Source organism: Papaver somniferum, chromosome 9 (genome assembly GCF_003573695.1).
Source record: "Papaver somniferum cultivar HN1 chromosome 9, ASM357369v1, whole genome shotgun sequence".
Lineage (NCBI taxonomy): Eukaryota > Viridiplantae > Streptophyta > Magnoliopsida > Ranunculales > Papaveraceae > Papaver > Papaver somniferum.
In genome coordinates, this window is record NC_039366.1 from 41,305,184 (window position 1) to 41,324,457 (window position 19,274).

General features: G+C 39.1%; 2 protein-coding genes and 2 pseudogenes across 5 annotated transcripts; 2 read left to right on the top strand and 2 right to left on the bottom strand.

Annotated features, from left to right (window-relative positions):
* Nucleotides 1-1,254: 1,254 nt before the first annotated feature.
* Nucleotides 1,255-7,533, top strand: LOC113313961 (lysine-specific demethylase JMJ25-like). 4 transcript variants are annotated; one of them, XM_026562732.1, is made up of 4 exons: nt 1,255-1,569; nt 1,772-1,816; nt 3,408-3,615; nt 3,825-7,533. In XM_026562732.1, the coding sequence occupies exon 4, from the start codon at nt 4,525-4,527 to the stop codon at nt 7,255-7,257; it is 2,733 nt and encodes a 910-aa protein (XP_026418517.1). In that variant the 5' UTR covers nt 1,255-1,569; nt 1,772-1,816; nt 3,408-3,615; nt 3,825-4,524; the 3' UTR covers nt 7,258-7,533. The 4 variants fall into 4 exon arrangements, with proteins under 4 accessions (XP_026418517.1, XP_026418518.1, XP_026418515.1 ...); XM_026562733.1 differs by having other exon boundaries at nt 3,408-3,533; XM_026562730.1 differs by lacking the exon at nt 1,772-1,816.
* A 5,016-nt stretch (nt 7,534-12,549) lies between these two features.
* Nucleotides 12,550-15,464, top strand: LOC113311850 (annotated as a pseudogene).
* A 363-nt stretch (nt 15,465-15,827) lies between these two features.
* LOC113311851 (lysine-specific demethylase JMJ25-like) lies at nt 15,828-16,546 on the bottom strand (the record flags this gene model as incomplete). Its single annotated transcript, XM_026560650.1, has 1 exon — nt 15,828-16,546. A coding segment is annotated over one exon (393 nt), but the record flags the coding sequence as incomplete, so codon positions are not given.
* On the bottom strand, nt 15,828-18,856 carry LOC113311852 (annotated as a pseudogene).
* Nucleotides 18,857-19,274: the final 418 nt, after the last annotated feature.

Below are 19,274 nucleotides of genomic sequence, written 5' to 3' on the forward strand. Positions count from 1 at the left end.
TTTTGAGGTTTTTTAATAGTTTTCTTAAGACCCAATGGGTATCCGGGACCGGCGGGTACCCGGATATTTAAACGGGTCCGTTTCTGGATCCACAAGTGTAGGAACCGGACCCTGAACCGTTAGGACCCGGATCCAACCTTTATAAGTAGGGTCTGGGTCCGGGTCTAGTGATACCCGGGAGGACCCGGACCCGTTGACACCCCTATACCCAATGCATACAATCGAGACTACCTAGAATTCATGGGAATCCCCTTTCCTCATTCTCCCATAGTATTTCTCTAACATCTTCCTCGGTTGGTTTTCGTAAATATGTTTGACCAAAATGATTAATCATTACTTCACAAAACAATGAAAGGTAAGTGAATGAAGTTGTTTTACCCATACGAAGGTACTCATCGTTCGCATCCGATGGAGTGCCATAACCTAGAATCCTTAAAGCCGAAGTAACTTTTTGTTCAGGACTATGCCTCTAATATTAAGTGCATCAAACTGATAATTAAATTGAGGTTCTACTCGACAAAGCTCTTCAATAATCTTTATCACTAGATGACGAGGCATACAGAATCGACCTTGAAAATTTTGATCGGAGTACATACAATTGGGAAGAAAATAATCGTGCATCAGCTTCTGATGGTAAAATTCCCTCCCTCAATACGTATACCTTCTTGAGAAAACTTGTTGTGGCTCTGGAACTCTAGGTATTTGGCCCGTATGTACTAGCATCAAAATGTCGATGAGTTTATTATCTTCAGCTTCCTCATCGTCAAGTTCTTGCAACCTCCTTCGATCCATTTCTTGTTGTAATCTAAACCGCTTCATAATAACATTGCTCTCTTCATTGAATCTCGTCATTGATGATTATGAAATTTAAAATGACAATAGAAATAGAGAAATTGGTGAAATATAGGCTGAAGTAGGCGTGAGTACCTTGGAGAAATACGAGGGCGTATATATAAGAACCAGTAGGGGGAAATAGCCGTTGCAAAATATCCAGTGGTCGATATAATTAATATCGCCAACGATATTGTTTATATCGCTCGATCTAATGTATAACGCCAGCAATAATCACAATATTGCCAGCGTTATTCATAATATCGTTCGCTAGAAAGTCTATCGCTTATCGATTTTCCTATAGTGGCGCAATTAGTTTGACATGCCACCTCGTATGCCAAATAACTTTTTTTTGACATGTGCATAAGAATAGGCCTTGGAAAAAGAAATCCGACTATCATCCAAAATATCAATGTTTCTCGGATCCAAGTGCACCGTTGCCTCCATTGAAATTGGAACCGTAATATTATTCCGCCACTTCTCTCTCTATTGTGTCGTGTGACCACTGTTTCTGTATCTTATTCTCCGTCGCCGGTGCTTTTCCACCGACATGTTCAGAAAAACATTTACCTGGATTTGTTGAGAAATCAAGTGAACTGAAATCTATGGGTGTTGATACTATTGCTGATGGTGTTGTTAAGGTGTTGAATTGGGGAGAATTGGGGATTTTGAGAATAGTAGTGCTGAAGATATGCTCAAAGCTCTCTGATTCCGACGATGATGGAACGGATGATTCTGGTGAGATTTTCAGTTTTATTTTGTGGTTTAAATTGGGATTTATGTCTTGTTGTTCTGAAACTAGGGTTCTTGAATTGAATAAGATTTTGGATTATGATAACTATGTCTTTGTTAGAAATCCATGTCAAATATTTGATATTGGGATACTTAAACTCACATTGTTGGTTGTGAAATTAAATTGTTGGATCTTTTTTCTTATCAGGTATTGAGCGAACCCATGTTCTGAGACTGTGAAATTTCATTAGGGGTGAGGTAGAAGTAGATGTTTAGTAAATGGAAGATGCAATGAAGTTTACAGAAAGAATGGCATATATTGATTTTTCCTGTACAATTCAATTCGTAGTTGAAAGAATCATATGCAAAAGACATTACAATTTAGGGTGTAGGACTCCCTAGCCAATTGAAAACTTCACTATGTTGTCACTGTAAAGATTACAAATGATGAGACTGATGTCTCTTCGTAGACTTGATTCATTACCCTTGCTAATAATATGCGGGTTGGGTGTCAACGTAACCTAGCCTGCAAATGAAGAAGCCAGAAGGCACTTGCTTGTACATACTAGTATATGTGTTTTCCAGACTTCTCGTTTGCTAGGTCATAACATGCACACACAAAAAAAAATGAACCCTCCCGTGCAGAGCTCCATCAAGTAGATTCTAGTAGAAACTCAAAAAGAAGAAATAAAAAATTAGTCAAGTATATCTCCATAAATTACTATCTTACAGATGGAATGTGTAGACCTGGATATTGTTAATCTGGTTTCCCTTATATCTCTGAATCTTGCTTTCGTTTTAATCCTACTTGTCTGGAACTTTTGATAGTTGACCATGGTATACCTGTATCCAAATTGAATCACAATGGCTGAGTAGTTTTACACGTGTATGGCTTTATAAGTTGTTATCTGAGTGGGTTCATCAAATTAAGCCTTTGAGAAAGAAAGGCCCCACTGTTAACACCGACCAATTTCTAGAAGTATGGCTTGTATCTGTGTTATAGGATCACTATTTAATCTTAAGAAGTTGGACAAATTCTAGGTCGGACAATCTAAACATAGTGTTGTTCAGATGAAACATAGATGAACTTGGATTTGAGAACGTGTTTCTACCTTTATAGCAAAGGAGGTTTCCATGATAATTTGATTGGTAAACTGTTGTTGGAGTCTTTAGATTTGAGTAGAGCGTCTCCTAATTTCTCTGTGACACCCATTCGCTTGCTCTCTTTTTATCTAGCAAACCGATAAGTATGCTTTGGTTCTAGTAATAGACATGACAATTTCAAGCGAAATGCAGAAAGCCAGTAGGTGGATAGACCTGCTCAAACTAGATATAAAGAAAAAACTTTTAAGTTCCATAGGAAGCAGCATAAGGGTGTGGACATAATAACATACACATAGATGAACTCACCTTGGTGTTTCAACTGTATTGAGAAGCGATATGACAGTGGGTGCATAAACTGTACCCCATTTTGGAATCGCGACTTCAGGAAACATAACACACATAGGAGTTATCATCTTCCAGATTAAGAAGAGGTTATATATCACATAAACCCTCCTCCACAAACTGATCCTCTGCAGTAAGTAAATGTTACATGTTTCAAGGTATGGTTTGCAGTTAAGAAGGAGAGTAAAATGGAAACATTATTTAGTTTACCTTATTCCTGATGATATCCATCACCATTTTGCTGAACAAGTTAGCAGATCCACGTGACCATCGATGTTGTTGATAACGTAGGGCCTTGCAAGTGCTAGGCAGTTCACTTTTCACCTGGAAGTGAGGAAAGATTAATGGTTGCTACGGGGGATTGCCTCTAAAAGGAGTTTAACTGTTTCGTTTTTCAGGAGTAGAGTATAAAACCTTGATATCAGAGACAGACAAATTTCCAGCCGTAGAGACTTGCACGGAAGGACAGATCCAAGTCCTCGGTGGTTGTGTGTGCATTCCATCCTCCAGCTTCATCAATAGCTGTAAGTCTCCATACTCCTGCTGAGCCATTGAAACTGAAGAAGACATATGGGAAAGACCCAATTTCTCGTTCCACCTTATAATGTAGGTTCAAAGACACTTCTTGAATTCTTGTCATTATACACTCTTGTGAATTGGCTGTAAAACCAAATCAACCCTTTCATTATCTGTCCACTGATTTTCATCACCTAATAAATTCACTATCCAGATTTCATTATCTGTCCACTGATTTTCATCACCTAGTAAATTCACTATCCAGATTTATTAAAATCAGCTGCTTTCTGCTTTCACAGAGTAAGACTATCTAGAGCAAAAGAATCCAGTTAGTAACGAGGAGATGCTAAATTACTGAATTCGGCTTGTGCTTGAACAAGACCAGTTTCCGGATTGTGTAAGAGATAAGGAATGGTTCGGTGGAGGTAGTCAGGTTCAGGTTGGAAATCAGCATCAAAGATGGCAATGAATTCGCATCACTGAACACAAGTAGATTGAAACTGTCAATCCTGGTGCTATAATGGAGCTTATTATTACATTCCATATCAATCCAAGTTCTTTGATTTATATCATCTTCAGACAACTGAAATAGTTTTTCATGAACATAGCTTGTTATAACATCATTTACTTGCTTAAATCCCTCCATTCTCCCCATGTACAAACACAAGAAGAGGAGCAAAAAGCCCTCTCCAGATTTCAATCGTTTCCCGAAGCATAAGTACAAAAAACAAGAATAAGTACAAAAAGCAGACGGAAAACTTGTACCAGTGGTTTTGACAAATTGGAGTCTTCAGCCGACATGGGTTCCTGTTACATATCCATAAGAATCCGACACAAAATGGCGGGATTGCGCGGGAAATCAACTCCTAATTACACAAAATGGCGGGAGTAGTAATTCAAATTTCAAAACTCCAAAATTAATTTCTAAACCCCATTTATCCAACCCAGAGAAAGAAAGCAAAGAGACGTTTTGAGAGACGGAGAGAGATTAGGTTAATAATGAGAATAAGACAGAGAAGAACTAGTGCAAATACAGTTCCAGGTAAAGAGAATGGGGAAAAAGATCTTGATTCTATGATGAAGAAGAAAGTTAAAGAAGCAGATGAGGGGGATTTGAGCAGTAATGATGGTGAAAGTAAATGGTTGGAAGAAGAGGTTGTACTGAAGGAGTTGGTAAAGAAGAAGAAGAAGAAATCTGAGGGAGATTTGGGTAATAAGGGTTTTGAAAAGGAGGGAGATGGGAATTTGGGTATTAGTGGTGAAGAAGAGAAAGAGGGTCAGAATTGGAAGAGAAATCTTAAGGTATCTGATGAAAATGATGAGCAGCAGCAATTAAAGAAGAGGAAGAGGGATAATTTTAATGAGAGTTCCCAAATAGGCCTGCCATCAGAGGTAATAGATGATGCTAGCAAGGAGGTGGATGGGGTACCTAATACTGAGCCTGAGGAAACAAGTCCACTCAAGGTACCTAATACTCACAAAAGAAGAAAATGGGTAATAGATGGGAATACTAAAAAGTGTGTTAAGATCATTGATGGGGAAGTTAAAGAATCCGATGTGTGCCACCAGTGCAAGACAATCAATCGACCAGGGGGAGTTATTCGGTGCAAAATTTGTCCAAATAAGCGGTTTTGCCAGCCATGTATAAAAAAATGGTATCCTGGTGTCTCACTAGAGTCAATTGCAGAGGCTTGCCCTTTTTGCACTGGAATATGCAACTGTAAAGGATGCTTGCGCAAAGGCTTCAGATCAGTGGAGGCCTCAGAAAGGAAGATGGAACCTGAAGAAAAAGTTGAGTACTCTAAATATTTGTTGAAATATCTTCTTCCGGTGCTGAAGCAGATTAATCAAGAACAAGTAACTGAAAAGGAGGTTGAGGCTACCATTCAAGGACTATCACCCTCAGAAGTAGAAATTATGAGTGCAAATTGTGATGATGGCGAGCGTATGTATTGTGACAACTGCAAAACTTCTATAGTGGACTATCACCGGAGCTGCCCAAACTGTAATTATGACCTTTGCCTTACCTGTTGCCGAGAGATTCGTGATTGTTCCTTTCAAGGGGGTGGAGAGGAAGTAAATGTGAAGCTTGTCAACAGATGGCATCCATACATGCATGTTACATCTGAGTGGAAAGTGATGGCTGATTGTAGCATTCCTTGTGCATCCTGTGGTTCTGGTCTTCTAGAACTGAAATGCATCCTTCCAAAAAATTGGGTGTCTAAATTGGAAAGCAGTGCGGACAAAATAGCAACAGAATTCAATATTTTTTATGATCCAGTGACTGCTACAGAGCAGTGCTCCTGTTCCAACCAAGTTTGCGCTGCAGACATTACCAACAATAACTTACGGAGAGCTGCTTCACGAGAAGTGGATGACAACTATTTGTATTGTCCAATTGCAAGAGACATCCAACATGCGGACCTGGAGCATTTCCAGAAGCACTGGTGCAGAGGCGAGCCACTAATTGTTCGCAAGGTGAATGAACTGACCTCTGGCTTAAGCTGGGCGCCATTGGTTATGTCTAAAGCATTGCGCGAGAAAACTAATTCGAGGGTGGCGAAAGGTGAAGGTCGCTTAGATGTGAAAGCTATGAATTGTATGGATTGGTGCGAGGTTGAGGTTAAGATGGCTCACTTTTTCAGAGGCTATTCAGAAGGTCTTATGTTCCCTAACATGTGGCCTAAGATGTTCAAACTGAAAGATGTGGTCTTGTTACCGCGTCATTGTGTTGAATTTGTTAGTTCCTTACCCTATCAACAGTACACAAACCTGAAGCATGGATTTGTTAATCTTGTTACCAAGTTGCCACCAAAATCCTTGAAACCGGACTTAGGTCCAAAGGCGCAGATTGCTTATGGGCATTTTGAAGAACTTGGTCGAGGTGACTCTGTCACCAAACTTCATTGCGACATATCTGATATGGTCAATGTTTTGACTCACATACATGAGGTATCTCTAGAAGATACACAGCTTGATAAAATTAAAGCAGCGAAAAAGAGGCACATGGCCCAGGATAAAAAGGAAAATGATGAGCATGTCAAGGTCTCGCATACAAACTTATGGAACAGGAACTGCAGTGTTAACAGTACTGAAGTGGAAAAAGAATGTGATGCTTTTGAGCCTGAATATTACCCTAGAAGTGCTGGTGGTGCTCTCTGGGATATCTTCCGTAGAGAAGATGTTCCAAAGCTGCAGGAATACCTTAGAAAGCATTCTTGGGAGTTCAGGCACTTATACTGTCTTCGAGTTGAGCAGGTAAGTCATCCAATCCACGACCAGTCATTCTACTTGACTTTTGAGCAGAAAAGAAAGCTCAAGGAGGAATATGGAATTGAACCATGGACCTTTGTGCAAGAACTTGGTGAGGCAGTGTTCATTCCAGCTGGTTGTCCTCACCAAGTAAGGAATTTAAAGTCATGTACAAACGTTGCTGCTGGTTTTGTTTCACCTGAGAATGTTCAGGAATGCATGCGGTTGGCTGAGGAGTTTCGTTTGCTTCCTCAGAACCATGGAGCTAAGGAAGACATATTGGAGGTCAAGAAAATGATCCTCTATGCTGTCAAAAACGTCGTGGATGCTGTGCACGACCCATACAGGTTAGAGGAGAGCGCCAACAGAAACACCAAACCTACTGGCAGCAAAAGGCGATCCAAAAGAGGAGGCAGGGGTGGAAAAGAAGGGAGACCAAGAGTGGAGAAGGATAACCCCTACAATGGGAATGGTCGTTGAGGAAGAGGGGCAGGAAGGTGCCAACAATGAATCTTTTGAACTTTGAAGTCATTGTGCATTTCAAATGTAATAAGGACTTCTTAGTGTGCAGTTTTTTACTTTTTGACGGTTATAACCTTAGTTACTGATATCGGGGATGCTCATCTTTTGCTGTGCTTTGTTGTTGCTGCTAGAAAAATTAAGGCTCCCCTGACAGTGTTTGTTCATCTATTAAGTATACGAAAGCGCTCTTATATGTCAATCTGTATCTTTTGTTACATTCTATTGGAAATTTAGCTGGATAATTTTGTTCTTGAATTTGAGTTTTTTTGCACTTGTTGGATTTGATGATTAAGGTCGTTTTGGTTTTTCAATAAATGAAATTGACCTAAATTATAAACAGATGAGAACAAAAATGGTCGAGAGAGTATTCCTACCAAACACGGGATCGATTAACACACAAGTAGAGATTGGTGAGGATATATCATTATGTTCTCTTTATGAGGGACTTGTGCTTCAGTCCGGAACCCAAAGAGTTTCTGAGTTTCTTGAAAGAATTTTCTATGCAAGAAGAAAAAATTGCTTACTTGAAAGTCCTGTGTGCTATACATGATCCAAGGACAAGTGTTGGAGCTCAAAGCTTCAACGCGGCGCTTGAACGTATGACGCTGGCGTTTGTAGCAAAAACGCCAACGGGTAGTTTCTTAAAATTCAAAATTCACTTTTTACCTCTATAAATTACCATCAATTTCAAACAATTCACTCACACCGAAATTCATTTCTCTTGAATTTTCTCTTCTAAAATCTATTTCTCAATGGCTGAAAAGGCGACCACACTTTTTGGCGACGTAAAACTTGAAGGTGGTGTTTCTAAGATATGTGGGAGTTTTAAAAAGATTGAAAATTCTAAGAGGGAAGTGCAAGTTTTTGAAGTTGCTCCAAGAAAATGTTCCGCTAAAAGGCAAAGAAGAGCTCCAGTTTTGAAAGTTAACAACAAAAAATTCAAAAATAAAGGCGAAACAGTCAAAGAGCGTGTTGAATGGAAGATACGTCAAATGAAGATAAAAAGGCCCAAAACTTGTACTCGATTTTTATTGAAGTTGTTTAGTACGTTTTATTATTGCCTAAATTTATATCTTGTAAAAGAATTGGCATCAATGAATGTAAATATTTAGATTTTAAAATAGAGATTTCCACTTCAGATTAAGCGAAATTTATTATAATTTGAACTTGCAAATAATATCAAATCCATAACAAAAACATCAAACTACATCAAATTGAGTGACATTCTCTTTGTAGAGTTCATAACATTCAAAATGCTTAAACTCTCTTCCGCTTTCTTAAGTAAACTTGGTCTGAGCGATGGTTTTCTGTTAAACAGATAAACAACAAGTTCAGATATTTATGATGCAGTTGATCAGTGAGGACAAAGGTAAGATACTCACCAGTTCTTCATTGGATAATCCAGAATAGCTAAGGTGAACCATCCACAAAACTTCCGTATAATGTTTGACTTCCTTAGTGATGAATGCAATTCTTAGTTCTAGGCTCTTACTGTGTCTTGTGGTTTCGGTCCGCGATGCTACAAAATGTCCCAATACTCTTTCCCAGAAATAGTCATTGTTCATTGGTCTCATCAAACGATGTAACCAACATAGAACAAGAGTAACATCTTCTTCCATTGTAAAGACCGGGAGCGACATTCGAGTGCAGTACAAATGTGGTTGAGATGGATCATCTTTTAGAATTCCAAAACACGCTTCATAACGAAAAGGTTTTTCGTGAGCTTCCTCCCAATTATCAAGAGATGTTTGGATAACTTCATCTTCAGTTACACCGATGAACTTTGCTCGATCAATTTCCATTACCAGAGCAAAAAATGGATAGACTGCAATCCTAATAGATTGAAAACGAGCATGCAATCGACGAGCATCTCGGTTTCCTGGGGTTCCCGTCAGTGAGACGAACATTGAAAAAATGTTCTCCCAAAAATAAGTGTCATGAAAACCCACACCAGTGATTACCCTATGAAAAAAAATATGATTTGCATATAATTATATCCTCTTCTTCAGTAAACTCGGGACCACGATTTCTAACATACATTTTTAGAGAGTAAGAGAGATTAGTAGTTTTAGAAAAGATTCTTTGAAGGATTTGCTCCTAGCATACCAAACTTCAAATGCAGGTTATTGAAGTTAGTAAACGAAGGTGGAATTAGAATGAATGGCACTAAATGGAACCAAAATTATGATATGCAAATCATTTCCTTCTTCAAGTTGGGTCATAGGAACTCAAAATTTCAGAGTATTAAAGCCTGTCAGTGGTCTCCTCCGAGTAGTAAATTCACTCTTTTCTGCGGTGATGGTGCTTCCATAGGCAATCCAGGTGATGCGGGTTTTGGGATTGTTGTTAGGGATCATTTATGTCAAGTTATTGGTACTCTGACTGGTGGACTTGGTACATCAACAAATTATTTTGCTGAAATGTATGCAGTTGTCTGTGCAGCTGAACTTGCTGTGTTTTGGAAATGTCAAAGAATCATCATCAGGTCAGATTCTAAATTTGTTATTACTGAATTATGTTGGAATGCTGCTGCAAAGACAACTTAAAAAGCGCACCAAACCCATTATGGCGGAATGCTGCTGCAAAGAGAGATTCAAAGAAGCGCTCAAAATAAAGGACTGATCTTCAGCCAAGAAGTCATCAAAATTGAGAGAGATCAAGGACTCAGTAGCTTCAGATCTTAAGGAGTGGTTCCCACGAGTTTTCAAAAAAAAAATCTCCCTTAAAAATCTCATGTCAGGAAGATTATCGGGCTCCTTCACTTCGTTAGCTTCCTGGTCTCCTTTAGGCGAAGTGGGTTCAGTAGAAGGAACAGTTTGCGAAGGGATAGTCTCACGAGATGTGCTAGGTTGTTGATGATGAGGGGATCTGGATGAGTTAGAACTGATGAAAAATGGACTTGGTTCATGTCATCCACATCTAAGCCATGACGGCGAGGTTGTGGGATAGGAGATGTGGGAGGATCGTCCTGAAAATCGCGAGATTAAGAGGCGGCGCGAGAAGAAGAAAAGGCAAGTTAAGAAAGCAAGGGATACCTGGGCAGTGGTAGAAGGGACCCCGGAACGATGGCGTTCCCTTAAATTCATAGAAGGACCCGTCGTTGCTTGAGGCTCGCTCCCTTGAGAAACGAAGAGTTAGAAATTGACGAGGGTGATGACCAATGGAGAGGTCACGAGATAGAAACCTGTGTTTTAACTGGTTTCCTTGAGCGATCCTTCAACATACCAGGAGGGGGAAGTGGATACTGAGACAGGAACAAGGACGTCAGGAAGCGAGATAAATAAAAGGCAAAAAGCCCGAAAAGAAAATAAACTTACCTCGTGGGGTATCTTAGGCCAGAAAAGACGACCCGGGTCATATTCTGCGAGATGGGCGTGATCGGGAAGAGGACCAGTACCAGGGTTGTCGTTCTCGTCGAAACCACATACCAGAGGACCCTCAGCTATTAAAGGGAACATCATCCAATCCTCATCGTTAGAAAGACGAAGATTTTTGTTTCGTTTTACACCAACAAGATCAACATCCAAGAGAAGGGCCTTGGTCTGGTCAGCCAAAGTTTTGCGCGAAAGCTTGACACCCCACTCTTGATAGGCTCTCGTGGCCATATCTCGGCGAGTGTAGTTCGCAGAAAAAAAATCAATGTTGTAATCAGCAGGAACGAAATCTTGCGCCAGAAGTTGAAGCTGGGAAGGACCACCATTAGATTTTCTAACAAACTTATTAGCAATACGAATAGCGTTTCCACAGAGTTGGTAAACACCTCGTTGAAGCTTAACTAGGATTTCGTAAAAAAGAGGGTTCTTTGGATCATACAGGGAAAAATAAAGACCCGCTTTCAGTTGCCCAACGGTGACCAACATCTTTGTAAAAGTCCAAGTTCATGTATGAATGTCCATTGGTAATTCAATTCCATGAATTTGGTGGCAATAATCGGAGGAGAAACGGAGGAATCAACTACAAGAGATAGAGAAATGCCCAACTTCTCAAGATCGACTTTAAATTCCTCATAAGTTGAAGATGTAGTAGGGCTAGGGACTTTCTTGGGAGCCATCAAAGAAGAGCGAAACGAAACCGAAAATTACAGAGGAAAGAAAGAAGAAGTGAAGAAGGTAAAGTTTTAAAGATATGGAAAAATAAAGTATTTTATAGGGATGACTGGTCAAACCAGGTTACCCACGATCGAAGAATATGGATTGCTGACCAGCGGTTACACGAGGAATGAGACACGTGGAGAGCGTTGATAGGGAGAAGTGGCGGTTATTTAACTCCAAAAGGTTCTTATTCCCCTCTTCCCACGATCGAGTAGAATAAGAAAAGACAAAATGTGAATATCAGAATACGAACCGCCACGTGAACATAGGGAAGACGCGATAATCCGGCCAAAAAATTCCGTTCCAATCCCCGAAAATGTTCGTCAGTGGCTTGTCATGGAAGACATAAAAAAATGTCATTCATTTTACATCACACTACAAAGTACCCATTCGTAATTCGTTATCCATTGGTTTACCACCTTATTTTTTAACTACAAAAATCCATGATTCCATCTATTCTTCTCAAATCCTCTCGCATAATTTTGTTTGTTAGTATCCATCTTAGTAGTTAGTAGTTCACTACGGGTTCTTTGCACATCCTTCATATATGAGTTTAGTAGTGATTTTTGTTGTGAAGATCATACTGTTATTGCTTTGAAGTTGTGGTAAATGTGTTAATGGAGATAGAAAGAGAGGCAGAGGATCGGGATAATGAAGAGTTGAGCTGAATAATTGTGACTAAAATAATATAACTATCCTCCAATGCATGCTAATCCTTTAACAGGTGTCCAAACTCTGAAGTACTGGACGTAAACGTATCCAGTTACTAGAGAGACTGGCCAGCCGGGCATGTTAAGAAACATATGTGCAGCCGACCAAGTGTTCGGCGGCAGGCTAGGAAATATATACCCAGCCGATCATGTTTTCGCCGGAAGGTCACAAAATGGATACCCAGCCGACCAGGTTTTCGCCGGCAGGTTAATCAATGTATACCCAGCCGACCATTTCTCGTCGGCAGGTTAATCAATGTATACCTAGCCGACCATTTTTCGTCGTCAGGTTAATCAATGTATACCCAGCCGACCATTTTTCACCGGCATGTTAATAAATGTTGATCTTGCCGACTTTTCATACTTTCAGTTCTGAAAGTGTAATTTTTTTTTTCTGCGATTTCGAGTAAGTTGAAACCATTAAACCGCCCTAGGAACTCATTTTAGTAATGTCTGACTATGTTGGTTTTCAACCGCCCAAGGAACTCATTTTAGTAATGTCTGACTAGGGTGGTTTTCTCTTTTCCGTTCACAGAAGAAAAAGAAAAAAAAATTCTTCTCAAAAATCTTCCCACACAATCCATAATTTCACTCTACTAAACCATGGTTTCATACAATTCTAATCTTGCTAATTAGTCTAACTCAATTAATTAAGATAAACAAAGTTTATTAATGCTAATTAAAAAAGGGCAATTTAGCCATTAATGAAAATATGTGGCTAAGGGGCTTTGGGATTTACTTCTAAATGACCCTATTTTGTATTATTAGGTATACCCTAATTAATCCGGATATACCCCAATCTTGCCAAGTATTTTAATGAGGATGCCATTAGAAAAAACTTTATTTATTTGTACTGAATTATGTGCCTGTAATTTTGAAAGGAAGATTTTTTTTTTTTTTTTGATGTACGCAGGTGTATAAGGTGTCAATTGGAGCTGCATGTGGTCTTTCATGGCCACCTGATAGGATTATAATTCAAGTCCTTGATGATTCTACTGCCCCTATTGTCAAGGTTTCCATCTCATCTATGTCCATTTGCCAAATTGAAACATTTCAGAAGGTGGACTCATGACATTGTTTGAAATGTTTAAGTCTAAGGTGGTACAGTGACTGTTTCTGAAAACTAAATTTGGTATTGTTGGGGATTTTGATAGGATTTGGTATAAATATGATGCACGGCGGAAGCGTGAAACAGAATTAATACTAAAACTTATACATTTCTGACATAACACTCTAGAAACTTAATACTTTTTAATTCATCAAAAAATTGTTAAATATTAGAACAAATAGCTCTTAACTCTTACAAAATTATCAATTATTTTCTAACAATTAAAATATATTTGTTTCCTTATATAATAGATATTTTCTAAGCTAATAAAATACTAAAATAAATATTATTAGATATTTTTATGATATACCTAAATAATAAAAGCCACAAAATAGAATGTCATAGAAATAAATAATATTTTTATGATATACCTAAATAATAATATTGTACTATTAAGTTATAGATTATGACCTGGTCCAGATCATACATAATCTATAACTTGTAATAAATTAAATAATAAGCATATATATTCGCCTTCCATAAATACTCCACCAAAATAGAATGTCAAAAGTGGGCGAACGAAGGGATCAATATCAAATATGAGATGAGATTAGAGATAATCGAAATGGGTATAAAGCTGGAGCTCTTAAGGAAGGTTTCAAGCGTAGTTATGTTGAGGCATGTGATTTTGTTACAATCTTTGATGCGGATTTTCAACCTGATCCTGACTTCCTCCATAAAACCATTCCGTACTTCATTCACAACCCTGAAATTGGTCTAGTGCAAGCGCGATGGGAATTCGGTAAGTTTGCTTTGCCTGTTCTTACTTTCTTGTTCGAGTTAATGTTATAAGCAAGCCTGCAACTCTGATATTATCCCGGGACAATAGTTGTAAAGATCCAGTGAAATATGGGTTAAGGGATGATATGTTTTTTCATTCAGTGAATGCGCGCGAATGCATAATGATAAGAATTCAGGAAGTGTCTTTGAACTTCCATTTTAAGGTGGAACGAGAAGTTGGGTCCTTTACATATGCCTTCTTCGGTTTCAATGGCACTGCTGGAGTTTGGAGAATTGCAGCTATTAACGAAGCTGGAAGGTGGAATGGACGCACAACAGTCGAGGACATGGACCTGTCTGTCCGTGCCAGTCTCAAGGGATGGAAGTTCGTCTATGTTTCTGATATCAGGGTACCACATTCTATCCCTGTAAACCCCAAAACAGCTTACATCCATATGAATTGACATTCCACTTTACCAATGAATAGTTTGTCCAATTTTAAGGTTAAATGTGAACTGCCAAGCACTTTCAAGGCGTTTCGTTATCAACAACATCGATGGTCATGTGGACCTGCTAATCTATTCAGAAAAATGTTCATGGAGATCATCAGGAGCGAGGTAAGTTACGTTAGGTTGTTTCCGTTTTACTTTACTTTTTAATACGTCCCTGTATTGACAAACAAATGTATAAACATTACGCTGCCAGCAGAAAGTAAGTTTGTGGAAGAAGATTCATGTGATATATAGCTTCTTCTTAGTTCGAAAGATCATAGCTCACATTGTCACCTTCTCTTTTTACTGCGTTATAATTCCTACCTGCGTTCTGTTTCCTGAAGTCGTAATACCAAAATGGGGTGCAGTTTATATACCCTCTTCCATAACTCTTCTCAATGTTGTTGAAACACCAAGGTAAATTCACTGTTACCAGCACTTGAAAATTTGCTCTAGCTGCTAATCTAAGTGCGCTCTTTCTTCAAATGTGTGCAGGTCTATCCACCTACTTGTTTACTGGATTCTTTTTGAAACAGTCATGGCTATGCATCGAAGCAAAGGAACAGTTATTGGTCTATTGGAAACAGATAGAGTGAACGACTGGGTTGTAACAGAGAAATTAGGAGATGCTCTACTCAAATCCAAAAGTTCGGATAATCTACCAATTAAACCATCAGAGAAACCTCCACTGTTAGAAAGGTAAAAGAACACTCTTAAACTGGAAACTCCTAGATGCTTTAAGTGAAGACCTAGATAGCCTAATTTCTGACACTCACCCCAGTTTGTACAATCATACTTATATGCATCTCTGACGACTAATTCACATTTCTTTCTTTTGCCATTCTTGTATAAACACAAACAGGATCTACTTGATGGAGCTCTTCATGGGCGGCTACATTTTCTTATGCGGATGCTATGATGTTGCATTTGGGAAGAACTGGTTCTTCATATACTTATTTGCACAAGCCATGGCCTACTTTATTGCTGGGCTAGGTTATGTTGGCACCCGCAAACCGAACTCATAGCAGGGGAAAGTGTTGAACAATGGTACACATCACTATTCTCATCATCTGTAAACATTATCTGTACCAACATTTCTCTAACACCATAACCATAAGCTCGTTAGATTTATTAATACTTGTTGTTAGTATATCACATACTTCAGGATTAGACTAGCAAAGTAGGATAGAGTCGACTGATAATGCCATGGTGAAGTTTTCAGTTGCTTAGCTTTTTATACGATTCTTTCAACTATCAATTGTAATTGTGCACAAATATTAAAATTTTCATTATAAATAAAAATCATTCTTTGTGTAAAAGTACTTCTTTATTTCTTCAATTACTTAGTTTATAGCAGATGAAACTGACTGAAGTAGAAACAAAACCCAATAGAGATGCTTCAGAAATCTCACCAAATTAGTACAGATTGACAGTTTCGTATATTTTAACAGCTGATCAGATGCAATCAGGGGAGCCTTGATTGTTCTGACAGCAACAACAAAAAACTGGACAAAGCACAGCAAAATATGAAAATCCCTAGTATCAATAACTACACTTGTTAACCATATAAAAGCAAATAACTGCATGAACATCCCTGGTATAGCAACATTAACAAGTTCCCGTCACACTTCATTGTTGGGAGCTTCCTCTCCCTTCTTTTCCACCCTTGCCTCTTTTGGATTGTCTTTTCCTGCCAGTAGATTTGGTGTTTTTGTTGGTGCTCTCCTCTGACCTTTATGGATTCGTCACAGTATCCACAGCGTTTTTTACAGCATAGAGGGTCAGTTTCTTGATCTCCAATTTGTCTTCCTTAGCTCCTTGGTTCTGAGGAAGCAAACGAAACTCCTCAGCCAGCCGCATGCATTCAGGAACATTCTCAGGTGAAACAAAACTAACTGCAACGTTTGTACATGATTTTAAGTTCCTCAATTGATGAGGACACCCAGCTGGAATGAGCACTGCCTCACCAAGTTCTTGCACAAAGGTCCATGGTTCAATTCCATATTCCTCTTTGAGCTTCCTTTTCTGCTCAAAAGTCAAGTAGAATGACTGGTCGTGAATTGGGTGAATTACTTGTTCAACTCGAGAACAGTACGTGTCTGAATTCCCAAGAGTGCTTTCTAAGGTATTTCAGAGAGCACCACCAGCACTTCTAGAGTAATAATCAGGCTCAAAGACATCACATTCTTTTCCCATTTCAGTAATGTTAACACTGCAGTTCCCGTTCGATAAGTTTGTATGGTCAACCTTGACATACTCCTCATTTTCTTTTTTATCTTGGGCCATGTGCCTCTTTTTCACTGCTTTTATCTTATCAAGTTGTGTTTCTCTTAGAGATACCTCATGTATGTGAGTCAGAATATTCACCACGTCAGACATGTCGTAATGAAGTTTGGTAACAGAATCACCTCGACCAAGCTCTTCAGCATGCCCATAAGCAATGTATGGCTTTGGACCTAAGTCTGGTTTCAAGGATTTTGCTGGCAGCTTAGTAGCAAGATTAAGAAATCCACGCTTCGGGTTCGTGTACTGTTGATAGGGTAAGGAGCTAACAAATTCAACAGAATGGCGCGGTAACAAGACCACATCTTTCAGTTTGAGCATCTTATGCCACATGTTTGGGAACATACGACCTTCTGAATAGCCTCTGAAAAAGTCAAATATCTTAACCTCAACCTCGCACCAATCCATACAATTAGTAGCTTTTGCATCTAAACGACCTTCACCTTTCGCCACCCTCGAATCAATTTTCTCGTGCAATGCTTTACACATAACCAATGGCATCCAGCTTAAGCCAGAGGTCAGTTCATTCACCTTGCGAACAATTACTGGCTCGCCTTTGCACCAGTGTTTCTGGAAATGCTCCAGGTCCCCAAGTTGGATGTCTCTTGCAGTTGGACAATATAGATAGTTGTCATCCACTACCGGGAAGCGGCTCTCCTCAAGTTATAGTTGTCAATTCCTGCATCAGAAACTGGGTTGGAACAGGAGCACTGCTCTGGCAGTCATTGGAACATAATATATAGAATTTCGCTGTTATTTCATCCGCAGTTTTTTTCCAATTCAGACACCCAATATTCTGGAAGAATACATTTCAGTTCTAGAATACCAGAACCGCAAGATGCACAAGGGATGCTACAGTCATCCATCACTTTTCACTCAGACGTTAACTTAACATGATCCTCTAGGGTATCTGCAGGGAGTTCTGCTCTTAAACTTGCTGCACCTTCCAGAGGTTCTTCAGGTTCCCCGTGCATGTACGGATTCCCTCTGTTGACAAACTTCACATTTACTTCCTCTCCACTCGCTTGAAAGGAACCATCACGAATCTCTCGGCAACAAGCAAGCAAAGATCATACTTACAGTTTAGGCAGCTCCGATGATAGTCCACTATAGAAGTTTTGCAATTGATGCAATACATACACTCGCCGTAATCACAATTTGCATTCCTTATGTATACTTCATATGGTGATAATCCCTGAATAGTAGCCTCAACCTCCTTTTCAATTACTTGTTCTTGGTTAATCTGTTTCAGCCCCGGAAGAAGATATTTCAACAAATATTTAGAGTGCTCAATTTTTTCTTCAGGTTCGATCTTCCTTTGTGACGCCTCCACTGATTTTAAGCCTAAACGCAAGCACCCTTTACAGTTGCATATTCCAGTGCAAGAAGGGAAAGCCTCTGCAATTGACTCTAGTGAGACACCAGGATACCATTTCTCAATACACGGCACGCAGAACCGCCTATTTGGACAGATTTTGCAGCAAACAACTTCCCCTTGGTTGTTTCTTTGGCACTGATGACACATATTGGAAACTTTAACTTCCCCATCAATGATCCTAACACATTTCTTCTTCTTATTCCCTTGTTTAATCCATTTTCTTCCACTGTGAGGATTAGGCACCTTGTATGGACTTGTTTCCTCCTCCTCCTCGCTATCATCATCTATTTCCTCTGATGGCAGGCCTATTTGGGGACTCTCATTCAAATTATCCCTCCTCTTCCTCTTCTTTAATTGCTGCTGCTCATCAATTTCATCAGATTCCTTAAGGTTCCTCTTCCAATTCTGACCCTCTATCTCTTCTTCTTCACTACTAGTACCCAAATTCCCATCTCCATCCTTTTCAAAACCCTTATTACCCAAATCCCCCTCGGGTTTCTTCTTCTTTACCACGATCTCTTCTTCAATAACCTTCCGGTTCCAATTTCCATTACTACTCAGATCCCCATCATCTGCTTCTGGAACTTTCTTCTGCATCTTAGAATCGAGATCTTCTTCCCCATTCTCTATACCTGAAATTGTTGGAATTTCAATAGCTATTTCTATTTCTTATTCTCATTGTTAACCTAATCTCTGACTCTCTCTCAAAATTCCCTCTGGTTTTTTTTCTTTTTTTTTGTTTTTGTTCTCTCTAGGGGTTTCCTTTGTAAGTGGGAAAGCGGTTTATTATAAAATAATCAAGGATTTTGGAAAGTCGATTGGACTGATCTCGCCTAATTAGCCAGGTTTAATTGGGGCCATTGAAATTAATTGGGGGGCCATGACATTTTGTTTGCACCCAATTATTCTTAGGGGTGTATTAATCTTCCTATGAAAATACTATTTTACCCTTAGTCTTAAAAATCAGTTAAAGGCTAATTAACTACCCTAATCAAGACCCCTAATTTATACCCTAAACAAAACCTAAAATCTAAAATCAGTTTCACTTCTCATTTCATCTTCTTCCTCTCCTCCTCTTCATCTTCTCCACTACCACCATTAACGACCCTCTCGAAGAAAACGATTTCTTCATCCGATTCATCGCGTAATCGTCGATGATAAAACTTTGATCGACGATTAACTTCTTCTACGAAC

Coding starts and splice junctions, on each gene's coding strand:
- LOC113313961 (XM_026562732.1), top strand. CDS start 4,525: ATGAGAATAAGACAGAGAAGAACTAGTGCAAATACAGTTCCAGGTAAA.